General features: G+C 35.5%; 1 protein-coding gene and 1 long non-coding RNA gene across 2 annotated transcripts; one reads left to right on the plus strand and one right to left on the minus strand.

The window, feature by feature from the left end:
• Positions 1-10,405: 10,405 nt before the first annotated feature.
• LOC149808294 (uncharacterized) lies at positions 10,406-14,545 on the minus strand. The gene is made up of 2 exons (XR_016424405.1): positions 14,418-14,545; positions 10,406-11,215 (listed from the first exon to the last, which is right to left on the minus strand). It is a non-coding gene; the product is annotated as an uncharacterized LOC149808294 (long non-coding RNA).
• On the plus strand, positions 12,574-16,323 carry LOC149808295 (uncharacterized). Its single transcript, XM_089975709.1, has 5 exons — positions 12,574-12,701; positions 12,886-12,905; positions 13,193-13,326; positions 14,430-14,560; positions 14,964-16,323. Exons 1-5 carry the CDS (start codon positions 12,638-12,640, stop codon positions 15,308-15,310), a joined length of 696 nt encoding a protein of 231 aa, XP_089831835.1. The 5' UTR covers positions 12,574-12,637; the 3' UTR covers positions 15,311-16,323.
• The last annotated feature ends 324 nt before the right edge of the window (positions 16,324-16,647 follow it).

The raw sequence follows: 16,647 nt of genomic DNA on the forward strand, positions 1-16,647 counted from the left end.
ATATATATATATATATATATATATATATATATATATATATATATATATAATTAGCGTTTAAAAAGGGGAATTTGAGAGTCATTAGTCATCACTTAACCAAAATAATGTTAGAAGGTTAAAATGGTCCTAATTTTGCATTAAGCCTTGCAATCAAACAGTGAAATAAAACTCGAATCATCTGTTCAATATTGTAATCCCATTTTCATATTTTTTTTTAAATGTATTATTGTTCATGTAAACCTTGATGTTTTCAGGATGCCTATTAGTATTAATTCTTCTTGCATTCCTCACGATGTGAAATCAAAGAATTGAGAATACTGATGGTTGATGAGTTTAAGTGAGACTAAGTTATATCATTCTGGTGGAGGACACTAAATTTTAAATACAGTCTGATGGTAGAGTCTAAATTGCATACATTTTGATGCAGAGACCAAGTTACATATATTCTTAAGGAATGACACAACTCGAGAGATACTGCTATTTACAGACCTTTTATCATCAACATCCTGTTCTAAATAATCTTTGTAATATATTTGTTAAATTGTTGTTGTAGGGTTTAACGCCATTTTTCAGCACACGATAGGCTATACATGGCGGCCAGTATTAATGGTGGAGGAAGAACCCGGGAAAACCCCAGAAAGAACCACCGACCCACGAGAAGCTACTGGCAAGCTTTGTCACATGCCCACATTGGCTGAATCTGAGACTCGAACCTACGCAGACAGGGGTGATATGGCAGTGATCCGTAACGGAGAGCGCTTTAGACCACTCGGCCACTCGGGGCCCCCTCGTTCAATTGTCTTGTCTGAATACGTCATTATAGAATCTGTATTAACAGTTTAAACACTAGAAGAGAAATTAATGTTATGCTATTATTTAAAGTATTACTACAAGTGAAACAATATCCAAGTGGGTCACCTACTTGCTGGTCTAAGCATTTACTCATCAGAGCGCCCTCAGCCTTTCTTGTCAATCCAGAAAAAGCACCTCGAATGTATGTAGCGGAATGATTTCGACATTTTGAGGGAAAAACAAATATTAAAACAGCACAAATTGCTTGTACAAAGTAGCACAGTCTACGATCTGCTTTCTGAACACATAGGGACTCATTAACATATCAACAGCATAGATAAAATGAAAGCACATCGTGACTTTCATATTGGATTTGTTTGAAAAATGATGGTTTGAGTAAAGTCACAAACTTACTTGAATGACATTTAAGTCTAGAGTTTCCCATTAGTACCTACTTAAGATCTAATCACTTTTACCTTGGCCGTACTGCACTCCTACAATGAATGTAAATTTAATTTTTCTGTAGTTGCATACTTGTTAGCGCCCAAGATATTATTGATAATGGAAATTTGAATCAAATAACTCATCCATGTAGATTTGAGTACATATTAATTAAATACATTTGGGGATTTAGATTTCAAATTTGCACTTTATTTATTTAATGTAGATTACCGATTTTGATGTGATAACACCAGTATCCTAGAAACGTTGTTAAAAAAAAAAGAAACTCAAGATTAACCTCAAAACCTGAAATTAAATAATATATCGAAAGTGCAAAATTCTTAGCGAAATAAATTTAGCCCGTTATTGAAGACATCACAGTAAAGCAAATCCTTAAAGTTCCATGATCTAATTTTTTTTTTTTTAGTTTCATATGAACTTGAGTTTCTTCCTCAAATAATTTTGAAAATACAGGACATGGTCTTGAATTTGGAGGAAGATGTAGAACTGCGAGGAACCCGTCAGGTTTTGGCTGGTTACTACAGATCAGTAACGTGTCAAAAACTTAATCAAACTAGCAACTACAGGGGCGTAAAGTGTGTGTATTGCCGCAGCACCATCTGGTACCCAGTGAGACAAGAAACCCGGTGGGGTAATTCCAATCGCAACACAGCGAGCAATTAGCGCATTTCTAGCGTTAGATATTGCATTATGGCTGATGGCGCTGTCCCGTACTGAGCATGAAGCGGAGCTAAAAAGCGTTAATATTAGTACTAGTCCCAGCTTCATCAGCACCATCATCTGGTGCCATAGCAACTCTCAGCAAATCAACTAATGCAGCTGTTCCAAGTCCAGTATCTTTAAACAACATCATATGTGTTGCAACAGATCTCTAGTAGTCGTTGCTGAACGACGCCACATTAACAGTACCTGCAGTTGAGAGGTGCATAGAAATATCTTCTACAGTTTGATTAGCTAGTTGATATCTGGCGCTTCTAAACCAACTCCAACCGACATCAACAAGTGTCACTTCTGTACCAGCAGCAACATATCCACGTACTGCTGTTTTTATACTTCTTCGTACTTCAAGTATGGCTTTATGTGGCAACAGAAACACGTCCTCCTCTCTCGTATTACATGTTCGCATACCTATTTTGTTCGGTTCGTTTGAGCTTTCATTGAGATACTCAACGTATTCAAATTCTGTTGTTGAGTTATCTGTTGTTATTTCTTCGGTCAGATCAAGGTAATTTTTATAGACATTCTTTATTTGTAATTATTAGAATACAATCGTGAATCGCTCTACGGTTTTAGGTTGTAAAAGCACCCACTAGAACGCCGTAATATCTGGTCCAATGCTAGCACTCCGAGGTCTAGATTTAGTTACTAATTTTCTAATAATTTCTTCGCCTGGCGGAGATAACAGTTTTTTGTCGTTTTTATCAACGCCGCAGGAGTTTCTGATGGTGATATTTAAAAAAATCACTTGTTTTATATCCCTATCGCTTGCGATAGTTGCGCTCGGTGGTCCGCCCTTAATTGTATCAACAATCTTCTGTCCAACAGCTGCACCTGCTGAAGATATGGCTGCTGTGGCAAAAGCTTTTGATGCGTCTAACGCAATAGGTGCTATTTTATTTGCAATTCCAGGTACATTTTTAAATATTTTAGAGAATATATTTCCAAAGAAACATCCTACGATTTTTCTATGATAAATTGTTCGTTATTTCATTTTGTTATACAAAACTGTCTAATAAAATTGACTGTGGTTAGTTAACTGACTGACACATATGTTACAATTTCATTGTTGAGATCAAGCTGTTGACCTGATTGATCAGCCAGGGTCATTGTGATAGACGATATTTGATTTTCGACACTAACAGGATAGTTGATTGTCTGTCTTGGATTTACTTGCCTTAGCGATCCTGGTGGGACATCAGGAGAAAATCTATAAATAGTTTGTCCTTGGCTACTTCGTGCTGAATACGATCCTGTTGCAATAGTGCAGTTTATCAAAATTGTATTTACGTCTGTGACGTTGAAACTGATTAACTATCATATTATAATGTTAGAACTGTTGCAGATTCATACTGTTGTTTATTAAATCCGAGTAATGATCTGATCGTTTTCCTGGCTACTGAGATCAATGAATAAGTTATTTTTACGTGTTATTTTTGACTGTAATGTGTTATAGTTTGGAATGAGCTTAAAATTATCTGATGAGATACAGCTGCTGCTAGCGGTTATTAGATATTTTATTGTTCTGTTGAGATCTCTCACGATGTAGGCGCCTTGTTTTACCTTAACAGAGTTCCAAATGATAACATCTCCTGTCCTTACTCCGAATATAAAATCATCATTAACTTCGGTTTTCACATTTGCCATTGAGTGCCAAGCGGTAACTGATACTAGTCCTATTTCGAATTAATTTGGGTTCCTATGTCAAGTTCGATTGTTGTTTTCTTTATAAATTACAGAAACGTTTGCACTGTCCGCCATAGTCTGTGACAAATCAAGCAGTAAATAAAACTTAACTGCTGCCAGTTTGTGCTCTGAGGTTAGCGAAGAATCAAATCGCTATGTAAAATATCATATTCGTCAGATGTTAGATAACCGTTCAATCGCAAATTATCTACAATTTCAACAATTTCGTTGTCGATATATGTGTTCGTATTTCCGGCTTCTTTTGATGCTATTATTAGCATCGACCAGTCAAATATTTCAGCGATCGAGCTAAAAATATTTAGACGGTATGCTATTCTTTTTTGTTCTTTCATCAACAAACTTTTTGCTATGTTTTCTAATAACGCTATTTTGTAATTAAAACTTTCTGTTTTTCTTTTACGTTATCAAGTATAATATAAAAGTCAGCAATAATATCTTCTCGGTGTTGATCAAAATATTTGTTTGCGTCATCGTAATTATTAGATTGTTTGATCTTATCAAAAGCCACTTCATTATATTTTTTCACAATTATTACTTGCTTAATGTAATTATCTATCTTGGCCCATTTTTTTACTTCATCAAATGTCATTTTGTTCTTCCCAAAAAATATCTTCAATCTTTCTTTATTCGGTGATATCTACTGGATATTCAACTTTTCTTTTTAATCCATTGATCGTCTTCTGTAACATATCCACATATTCTTCATTACATTAAACCTGCTCTTCGATTTTGCTTAATAATTTGTTCAGCAATTTGTTTTGCTCCTCTTCAAGAATACCTCGTAGTCCTTTCTCTGATAACTTATTAGGATCTTCTGGTGATACCGCATAAATATATGTCTGTTTGCCAAGTACAGCTTCGGTCACTGGTCTAAAAAGTCTAGCAGTTTCCTCTACAGTTTGCTGTAGTCATCTTCGTTCCTGTTCGACTTTTATTTTGAACGCGGCCCTTGTTGCACCAATTTTTTTAGAACCTCTATTCGTTTTGCATCCATTTTTCATTTTATTTTTGTTAGACTAATTTTAGATTTTGACTCTTAGACTAATTTTCAGATGTTTACCGTTAGATTAATTTTCACACTCCAAAAACTTGTCTATTCCACTTCTGAACATGCAGTTTTGATCCCGAGCTACCTTATCAAATAAAATGAAACCGTGTCTGTCATTACCAGCAGCGTCATGACAAAGCTCAGCAAATTTATCTTTTAATATATCTCCGCATTGCTCTCGTGCTACATTTTGTACTTCAATATTGTCTAGTCCAGAAATTAGTATTAAACAACCTGTATTTCGCTTGATAAATCGATCGATATTGTAAAAGCCTTGTGCCAGACAGACTGCATTATATTTTCTGTCGCGTGACAATGACAAATACGATTTTATCTTATCCATCTCGGCGTTGCTAAGCGGATTGTCATCGAAGACAATTATTTATGCTCGTTAGAACCTAGCTCGGCAACTGGAATTAAATCTTCAGTTTGTTTTAATATAATTTTATCAAGGCCAACGCGTAGTTCATTCTTCAGTTTTTTATTGTTTTCGCTAAGCAGCTCTTATTTATCCTGCTGTGGATTGATAGTGTAGATAGAAACTCCATCGTAGTTGAAGAGGTCGTTAAGTAACAGATTCATCAGAAGGTTAGTTTTGCCCGATCCAGTTCGTCCTACTATCAGATAATGACGATCAGGTAGGTCGTGACTGTGTTGATGTTTGATTAATCGCTCCGTGTCAAACTTAATTATGCTCATTCAATACTATATGTTCACAAAATTTTATCAGGCGGTCAAAGTTAAATTTTATCTCGCAGTAAGAAATACGAATGAAATATAACACACAATTTGGTAGGTTAATTGACATCTCAACAGAAAAGGAAACTACAACCACTACGGCAGGCGCGCATTTAACAAATTCCATTAAAAAAATCTGGAGATGCAATGACGGGTAATTTAAGTATGTCGGGTCAGCGAGTGGTAGACCTTGAAACAACATATCCACCAATCATCGCAGATAACTCACATGCAGTAAGTTTTGCCCAACTGAACGCGGTCAGCAATAGAAAATTATCTCAGACAGGTGAAAAGATGACTGGAAATATCAAGATGAGAAACAAAATTGTAAATCTTGAGACCGAATACCCTCGTTCCAACATGAATAACTCACAAGTAGTAAGCTATACACAACTTAGTGCGGTTGATAATAACAAGTTGCCAGTAACTGGTGAGACAATGGCTGGAAATATAAATTATGGGAGGATAATTAATATTTAATACTCAACTTGATAATACAACTTTAATCAGTAACGTTTCTGTAACAAATGTCAAGTTTGTCAAGGACAACTTTGCAATAAAATCCGGCGACACTATAGTGGGAAGTCTTGACATGGGATCGAACAAGATAACAACTACGGCAATTCCATCAGCAACATCAGATTTAACAAATAAAAATTACGTCGACGATATGATAGCAGGGAATATAACATCACGAGTAGCAAAATCCGGTGATATTATGACAAGTATGTTAAACATGGGCTCGAATAAAATAACAACGACTTAAAATCCAGTCGCCCCATTTGATCTTACAAATAAACTGTACGCCGACGCTTAGATAAGTGCAGCATCAACTAGTATAATTACTGTTGCAGATGCCAATTATCTTAAAAAAAAACAGTTAGATAATTGATGATGAAATCGACGCTGTTGCCTCAGCAAAGTTGTTTTCGTATTTTATTTAGAATAACATGGGGGGCAGGTCGGTGGGGGGGGGGAATCATGCTGTCGTCCAAGTACAAAATATGGTTTTAGCAGAGATACCCTCTTTATATCCACTACTACACCCACTACTCCAGGGTCTTCTCGGGCACGAATCGGTTGCGGTACACAAATGATCCATCCCTCTGTGTTCCATGAACAGTTCTCGAAATTTTCCAGAGCAACGCCGTAAAATGTCCACGTCGGATCGAAAATACTTGAACATTTCTTCCTAAAAGTCGAACTGGTTCTATGTGTAAGAGCGGTACCAATCGTAGAAAGCTTCTTGTTGTTTGGTGCGCATGTTGTAATAGTGGGCTTCATGCAAATGCGGAAGGACGGCGCATTTATTGGCTTCGGTGTGTAAAAATGTATCTGGCCATTTCTGTCATTCCAAACGTTTTAGGTATTCGACTGAAAGGCATGACCAAATAACTCCTGGATTCTTTAAACTGTACTTGCCCCACTTGGATGTAGATGATTTTGACTCCGTTCATGGTGACTTGGGGACATTATGTGCTTTGTTCTTAATAATATTTCAGAAGAAACCATTTATCGCATCTCGAGAAATTGTGAGCCGTCACTGTGCCAAAGCATTGGCAGTCTCCGTACAGTTTAATGTCCTCTTGGCTCCACGTGTCGTCGGGCGAAATCAAAGGGTGTTTTAGGTCCTCGAAAATTTTTTTCAGGTCTTCCTGGGATCTTGCTACAGTGGGGCAATACAAAAGATGATTTCTTGGATGAACTTCTTGCACGCTCGATGAGTGATGCAGAAATTAGGAATGTGAATGCCGGTCTCTTGCATGCATTTGAAATAAAAAAGATGAAATTCCTTTTCTTATTTTCATCCTCCTATTTTGATTTATATTTTTGAATATAGCATTCATGTTCCAAGTCCACGATTTGGAGACAAATATGACATCGTTTCTTTCGTCGACAAACAGCCTTGGCATTATTAGTGCGTATGAGTTTTTCGCATATAGAGCACATTCTCGGGAGTTGGCAAGTACGTTTCTGCTGAGAACCTTGTGTCATGAGATGTTGATGGTAACATAAAGTGCTGAAATGTCCGCTGACAGGAAAAGACAGGGCTTAGTGGCTAAACAATCCCGACATTGCTGTCCGCAATGAATGCGTTGCTTCCGATTGGCATACCCATAATCGCAGTTCTCATAGTAGTATCTGTTACCGAGGAATGCAGTGATACTTGTAATGGCATCAAAATCTTCTTCGTGATGATAGACGTTAATGTATTCACCGCCCGGGAAATCGTCGCCTCGAAACACCTGAGGTCCACGCACCTCTTGAGGGTGCACTTTCAACGTGTAGCGAGGAGTAAAGACTTCTTGCAAATTTTATTTTTATTCCAATGCTTCAGACAATCTATTTGGATAGGCAAACTTGCTGTAACAGGAGTTCACCTTCTCTTGCTTGTTTGGCTCGGTCTGATTTTGGAATACTCTCCAAGGCTCTTTCCCATACTGCTGTGTCATTCTTGTCGGTATAAGTCCGTCCCTCGATCGACGATGTTTCGGCTAAACACATCTGGTCTTGGTCGTTGTTAATTTGGACGATGCTTTATTTGGTTCTGCGAAGTTCGTCCACCAATAACACTTTTCTGCAACTCCTATTCAGAGGGCAAACGTGGGTCATGTAAAGTTTAGCTTTGGCTTAGGTGATGTGAAATTGGTAATTGGATCGTTGAACGTGTTGAATCTTTTCGATAACTTTGGAAGGTGTCAATTCTGCCGGGCTTCTAATCTGGATACATACGGGTGACTTCAGACTATAGTGATCGATTGGAAAGTCTCAAACGTTCGTCTTTATTGGCTTGACATTGCCGTTTCAGTGTGGTAAACAAGGAATCCAAAGAATCGGTGATGAAACCGTCTGATTTGTCGAGCGGTACTTCGGACTTGAAATCTGTACACTTCACCATGTAAGTGTAAGCAGAAGTTCTAAATTTTCTAGAGGAGCGTTTTTCCGTCTCTCGAATGTGGTAATACCTTTCGGGTGCTACTTGTTTGACTTTGGCTTGGAGTAGACACTCTTGGTCTGGGGGCAGACGTGGAATGTCTTGAACGCACATGTCGTCATCGAAATCGTTCTCATGGATTTGAGCCAAGACTTCAGCTCGTGCACGATGCGATATGTCACGTCGTGGTCTCGTGGAACTATAATAAAACGTCATCTGAATGAGATACACTCTCTAGTTCTTATTTTACACGATAAAATGTTTAATTCCACACCCTCAAGCTCCGATTTTACACAGTAAAATGTTAAATTTCCATTCTCTATAACAATTTTGTAGATTCAGGGCGACCAAACAAAGACAGTAATGTTCACCTCTAACCTTGAAGAACAATGAAAGTAGTATATTTGACATCCGTCTTTGTATGCTTGTAACAGTTCCAATTTTGATATGACTATCGTGGTCGGTTTCCGATTCACAGCCTACACACGAAAAGCAAACTTAACCTCGACCTTTAAGTGTTACATATATTTAACTTGTATTTGTTAGTTTATCACCATGATTACGTATCATTGTATTTTGGACTTGTCCTAATCCAAAACCAAATTCATTTTGTTCCTGACTAGTGGCACAAATGTTTTTATTTTGGTAAACAAACGATATATAGCTAATATTTTTATAAGAGTATGGGTTAAATATTAGGATCATTATCTTAGTATTTTTAAGGACATATGCTTACCATATTCTTTATAAGACCTTGTCTAATTATAACATAGTTCTAGAAATGAACTTTTGTTATACATTCTGGCTCTTCTTTTGTGTCGTAGTCTCTTTTTACATAATCATTTTTGCTTGGAAAATTATTCGTTGTTGCTTTAATATCTTTAGTCAGAAAACATCATATGTTGTGTTCAGTATTTGATTTGGATGAAATTAATTATTCCGAAATATTATTTTCTGGAAATATAATTTGCTCTTGAATAATATCCTTGGACAGAAATATTAACACGGAATTATAGTCTATTCAAATAAGACATCTTGGATTGCATTATTGTGATTAATTGGAAGAATGTAAGCACATCATCACATGTCAGGTCACTGGTACATTAGTACATTGGTGATATACTTTTTTGGACTATTTGGGATTTAATTCGCAATAATGTTCTTTTTCAATTTTCAGTTTGTAATCGAGGGAAATAAATGTTTTGTTAATTTAACAAAGCATGTTGGTTTTTGCTATTTTCTATTACTTAGTCAAACACTTTATAATCGTAATACATGAAAGAACTGCAACACTCCCACTAGTAGTGATCTGTAAATGCATAAAGTATCAACAAGCCAACAGCCTGGCTTCAGATGACACGAAAGGCACCAGGGTTTTACAGTACGTTCTTTGCTCAGTAGAAAACATTGTTCTCGTTTTCGGACATTTTTATGTCACTGTCATTTACCTATGTTGCGTCACACGCATATATCTCGAGGTTTCTGGCATGCTGCACGTGCAGTTGCAGATCTTTTAATAGAAAGCTATTTCGTCTATCGATTAACATTTAATTTTTGGACTGATTCAAAGACACCAAAAAGCTTTTATAAAATAGTCAGAACTTTTTATATACCCTTCGTATATGCGAATCACTGCCAATCCTCTACAGCTGTGCTAAACATGGGTTGGAAGATCCTTCATCTGAAGTTAGTTTTACTGATGAAAATGCAGGTCAAACTACGGTTTCGTTTTAGGTTTAAATTATTTGCATTCGAAATTATACATTAATAAATATCTGAAATACTATAGCGGAATTTAATAATAATGACTGCATCAATTTCTTTGCTTCTCACGCGCGCACACACACACACACACACACACATACATACACAAAATAAGTAAATAATTAGTACCAAGACAATTATTGCACGAATTAATTATGGGAAATTAATATTGACAATTCCGGCATGGCGTTTTGTATGGTGGAGAGAGAGAGAGACAGAGAGAGAGAGAGACTGAGACTGAGACGGAGATAGACGTATTTATTTCAAAATTATTCTGTACGTTCAAAAAATGTTTATTACGACACAACTCATGTGGGAAAGTATATAAAGCTGTTTTGATCACAATTATTCATTCTTATTTTAACATCTGTCTGGTAGAATCAGTCTTTTAGTTTTGTTCAGTTATAACTTGAGAGGAACCTATTTATGTAAATTATTCATTGAAATTACAGTGCTGAATAATTTTAGGACTAATTTGCTATTTTGGAATTATTATGAATTCATTCAAGGACATTCTGGATTATATCGTTGTGATTCATCAAGACAGTTGGCACATAAACTAAGGCTACTGGCACATAAGCTTATTCAAGATTGGAATTCATTCGTAACACCACTGGAATTCATTCGAATGTTTCTGGACTTGTGATAAAACTTCTAGGACTATTTGGAATTTAATTCACAATACTGTCAATTTCTGCTAAATTTTCACTTATGTTTTCTAGGGAAATAAATTATTTGTTTTATTTTACATACACTTGTTGATTTCGCTTTTTTATATTTGTTTAAGACCATAGAATCGTAACACTGGCTAGGATACACAGTTTATTCTTCACCGTCGTTTATTTCCATGAAAATAAATGCTTGCTCTCTATTCACCGTCGTTTATTTCCATGAAGAGATATTCTTTCTAGAACTCTCCATTTTCTATTCACCGGCGTTTATTTTCATTAACGGTAATTTTATCTCGTAGATGCATATCCATTCCTCCGTCACTCCTCTCTGTGAAAATGTCATTGCAAGTTAGCAAATCTTGTCTATAGGAAATCGTGTCACTGAAATCAAATCATATCAGTATATCATTACTACCACACAAAAATTTAACCATCACACACACACACACACATACACACACACACACACACACTGAGATCATCATTACGTGTACATTAATAATTGTAATAATCACCAAGCTCAGAACATGCAATTCATCGTTAGAAATTAAGCAAGTTCTCTTTTAGTGTGGTCTGACAATGTATTTTAAATAATTTGTAACCATAGAAGTTTCTGTATGGTGTTATGAACAATCGAACAAAATTCCATTACCGAGCTGACAGGATTTGAATTACCTGCTTCCATTTCGGGCATGAACTATGTATTTGCGTCAACATTTTACCTCCAATATATAACTTAATAATGCGTGACAGACGCTTATAAATATAGAATAAACATAGATATAAAAAGACAATTAAGGCAATGTCGTTAACTCTCCACCACCACCACCACCATAAAAAATGTATGTCGCAAGTACAGCGTTTGTCGAAGCTTTAACAAACTGTACGATAATATACCGGTTTTCACTTCCGACTCACCCCCCATATATATATATATATATATATATATATATATATATATATATATATATATATATATATATATATATATATATAAAGATAGACAGGCAGGAGTTACCGTTGTTTCGATCTAAATTATTCATGAAATACTAAAATACTAGCTAGCGTGAGCATCGAAAGATTTAATATTTATATTGAGACGCCACATAAGGTAAGACTATACAAAATAATGTTACAAAAAGCATAAAACCAATTGGGAATCTGGTGTCTAGAGCTAGTGTGGTCTACAACAAAAGGCAAGCGGTTCATACAGGGATCAGATAATATTTTATCGTAAACAGCCCTCCTAACATTCAAAAACATAGATGTATCTAACTCGCAAAACAGGGATAACCTATTTTTATATTATAGTTGTGCCAATCATGTACATATCACAGGGTAAATACGGAAAGGAGCATTTGTACAACGTACAAAAGAACTTCATCCGAAGCATAACCACTCTGCATTATTCATGTTCAGTGACGTAAGACTTAAAAACAGTGAACTCTATATTTACATTTATTTTCATGGTCGTTTCACTAACTTAAATTCAAGGTGAGAGAAAAAAGCACCACCAAAACAACTTTTTAAAAATACATTTCACACAGATCCGTTTATTCTGAAAACATGAAATGATTGGTATGCATATACATCTTTTATCTGAATGGGGTGATAGTGGGAATGGGGTCTCAGAACGCATGCATAAAAGCCCAGATGAGATTACCCTTATAAATACAAAACAAAAGTTCCAGCCTATCCCTAGATTGTAAAATCCCACAACAATGCTATAAAAATGCGTGTAATACAGAGGAAGGAGAGATAACAAGATCGAGGTCGCATAGGATTCGTTAGTATCATTCAACAATGCGGCGAGTAATTCTTCTTGTCTTGCTATTTGGAGTCGCCAATACAGGAGCATTTTTCATGGGTAAAATAGCCGATGGTGTAATGAACTCATAATTAGGATATTATATATTATATGCGATAACAAAAAGCGTGATTTTTATTATTCTTTTAGTGGACGACATGTCACTTAAAAATGGTTAAATCCAATATAGTAGAATGATATAACAGCTAAAGTTAATGGTGTTTCCATCTTATATTTTTTTCAGAACGTGTACGAAAACCAATAGTAAGTCTCTCTCTCTCTCTTAACTGTACTTTTTCTGCGAGATACCAGTTAAGTTTGTGAATTTTTCATTTGATAAATTTTTATTTTCGTTGACAATAAAATTAGATTGTGCCTAGGCACCTACCTCAATTTTTCTCATATTATACCACTGCATGGTAACTAAAGTATTGTCAGTACACTGCATGGCCTATATAATGATAGTAATTAGCTAATTTGATCGTAATTACAAATACTTCATACAGTTATCTACATCAATTTGTACGTATTATGGAAACCATATTTAACAGGATGAGAATCACTGCCGCCAGAACTACGGATCATCTAGTCTAGTTTGCCTCGCTAACAACAGATGCTTTAACCCAGACAAGCAGACATGCTGTCCGTCAGGCTATCTGGCTGACGTTCCGTCCCTCTACGGCGTGTAAGTATCATCAGTAAAACACCCTAAATACTTTCTGGATGGAATATAAACATTTATAACACACACACACACACACACAGACAGACACACAGACACACACACACACACACACGTAATTTTATGTGCATGTGCTTGTTTTTACTGTAACTGTTTATTATGCTTGTATAACGTACTTTGTTAATGCTATTTTATTGTTATACTGAAATTTATTATTATCATTATTATTATTATTAGTAGTAGTAGTAATAGTAGTAATAGTATAGCCGTGATAGGGTAGATAGATAGCAGGAAATACAGAGAATACCAGCGAATTTAATCAAGCCATTAAGTTACATGGGGTGTCCTGAAGATTCTAAATACAAATCTGTATTTCAATAGTATTATCTTTATTAGTATAATATAAAATAAAATAAAGAACTATAATTTACCAGTTCGCTTTGGGGAAAAATGGCATGAATCAGAAGCGAAAAGGAAATACGTGTAAGTAGCTATCGGGTACATATATACATGCATATGTACAAATATGTGTAAGTAGCTTTCGGGTACATATAAATGCATTGTATAAATACGTGTAAGTAGCTATCGGGTACATATATACATGCATATGTACAAATATGTGTAAGCAGCTTTCGGGTACATATAAATGCATAGTATAGATACGTGTAAGTAGCTATCGGGTACATATATACATGCATATGTACACATATATGTAAGTAGCTATCGGGTACATATATGCGTGCATTTGTATAAATATGTATAAGTAGCTATCAGTTAGGCCTACATATATGAATGCATATGTATATATACGTATAGGTAGCTATCGGGTACATATAATGATATATACATGTAAATGTATAAATACGTGTAAGTACTATCGGGTACGTATATACATGAATATGTATACATACATGTAAGTAGATACCGGGTACATATTGTACATATATATTTATGCTTACATATAAGTAGCTATAGGGTAGGACTATATATATATATATATATATATATATATATATATATATATATATATATATATATATATATATATATATATATATATATATATATGCATGCCGATGTACACATTTGCTTACGTTTTGACTCAGGTGTTGTGGATCAGAGGTTTTCAATATCCAGACAAGCCGAATGAATGAACTCACCTGTCGAACACCGAAACAAAATTACGCTTTTTGTAATAAGCGGAGTTCATCAGGGGACCCCTGCAAGAAAATGTTTGGTAGGTGTTACAGTCCTTAATTGATTGAACAAAGCAAATCAAAAGAAAGAAACTCGCAAAATCTAAACCAACTATTCAATCAATCAAATTAAACTACTTAATGTAGATCATATAGAAGACCGATTGTTATATAGTTGTCATTGTTTTAATATGGCAAAGAAATAGGATCGTCTAATTGACCAAGAGACACAAGACGAGCGTCGAATGTTCCGGAAATTGTTCTTAACGCGGAAAAGGCTTCCTACAATAATTGCAATTAGTCAAGTTTAGTTCTTTTTTTAATAGCAAATATCCGATTATGAACAGTGAAGTATATATTGTTTTATAAGTCGATGTCCAATGGATTTTGTCCTTTAGTCCATCCGTGACAGTTCTTTTTACTGAATCTTTGCTTTAATTCCAGTCAACACAATCATTATTAAAGAACAAATTGAAACCAATGGATTCAATACATTCTATAATGGAATTATCCGCTCCGGTAGATGGATGGACACAGGATCGTCCCCCGGAAATCAGACAGTCATTCGGATCATCACAGATCGTTGGATGCCATGTAAAGACAGACTCACTGGTGACGACAGGTTTCTAGCTTTTTCAAACAATTCCTTTGAAATGCTTGTTCGAGGGAATTTCTATCTTAACCCCAACGACATAATTATCCCGATTCATAGGGGCAGTAAAACGCTCAGGCGTCTGCGAAAAAGGTGTATTAGACGAAGTATAAAAAAGAAAACCTTGAACGGAAAGTAATTTATGTATTCAGAAATTTGTCACCCATTCCAGGTCTGCATAAGTAGGTATTTTGTTGAAGCCTATCGTTTATGCATTTTGCTGGACTGATACATGTTGGAATTAATGGAAATCTGAAGAAAATGGCGATAAACACCGCACAAATCCAGAAAAACAAAAGTATGGACTCGCACACTGAACGGTCATTTACCACAAGATGCAGAGAAAAAGCGCTCATTCTACTCTTCTGCCGTTCGATTTCCATGTCTGGCACATGTTAGGTTGTTTGGTCGCCAATCCAAAATTTGTTTGTTTGGGTTTTATTCCTTTTTTAACTTTCTGGTTATTTTTAGCGGCATATTGGCCAGATTATTGTTTATATGAAACAGAGGAAACGGGTGCTAAGCGTCATTCCCAACGACACCGAGGCAGCCGATCTGGACCGACCCAGGCGGGTATCGAACCCACGACTCTTGGATTACGAGTGCGACATATGCAATGTTCGTGGCTTTTCTCAGGTTCTTCGGTTTTCCTAACCACAAAAAGCACATCACGCCGATGTATGGGGAAAAATACGTCTTAATAAATATGAATGACGAGCAAGACGAATCTTTAATGATTTTTATATCAGAGGAATTACTCTTATACGAAAAGTTACATTTGTTAAATGGGTGCGAGATTTTAAGACAATGACATTGTAAAGTCATGTGCTGGAACTAATTGTGTCATCAGAGTAAACAAAACTTTAATACGCTATATCATATCCAATAAAAATTGCCATTACATGTTGGACTTTTTTTTACAACACATCTTGGTTTCGGTTCGAGAAGAAGTGAGTCCCCCAAAATGTGACTTAAAAAAAAAATCTTTGCGTCATATCAACGTCTTTGTTATTTTCATTTTCGTTACTTTCTGTTTCTAGATGTCACAATCAACTCATCGTGTCTTTCTTTAATGTCATATATGAATATATACCAACTGATATTACCTCATTTGCGATAAATTTACTGTAAATTAAACCATTTGAAAATGTACATTTGTTTGGTTTTTGTTCAAAACACATATGTGTACCTTGTGGAATCTTTACGGTATTTTGTCGATAACATTGGTATATTATTCCTATATAAAATGTACAATTGGGTTTGCAACACACAGCTGTTATTCATATTTCTCTATATTTGAAGATATAATCCATTCTGAAGAGTACCTCACCTTCATTCTAAGAAAGTAATATTACATGGCATAATTACATTCTAGTAAGTAATATTACATGGCATAATTACATTCTAGTTAGTAATATTACATGGCATAATTACATTCTAGCAAGTAATAGTATATGGCATAATTACATTCTAGCT

This window comes from Sinohyriopsis cumingii, chromosome 1 (genome assembly GCF_028554795.1).
Source record: "Sinohyriopsis cumingii isolate HCF-2022 chromosome 1, ASM2855479v2, whole genome shotgun sequence".
Classification (NCBI taxonomy): Eukaryota; Metazoa; Mollusca; class Bivalvia; order Unionida; family Unionidae; genus Sinohyriopsis; species Sinohyriopsis cumingii.

Excerpts from the sequence above, each read along its gene's own strand:
- LOC149808295 (XM_089975709.1), top strand. The coding sequence starts at position 12,638 with ATGCGGCGAGTAATTCTTCTTGTCTTGCTATTTGGAGTCGCCAATACA. Across the intron at positions 12,702-12,885 it reads TACAGGAGCATTTTTCATGG|AACGTGTACGAAAACCAATA; the intron begins GTAAAATAGCCG and ends TATTTTTTTCAG. Across the intron at positions 13,327-14,429 it reads GTTCCGTCCCTCTACGGCGT|GTGTTGTGGATCAGAGGTTT; the intron begins GTAAGTATCATC and ends GTTTTGACTCAG.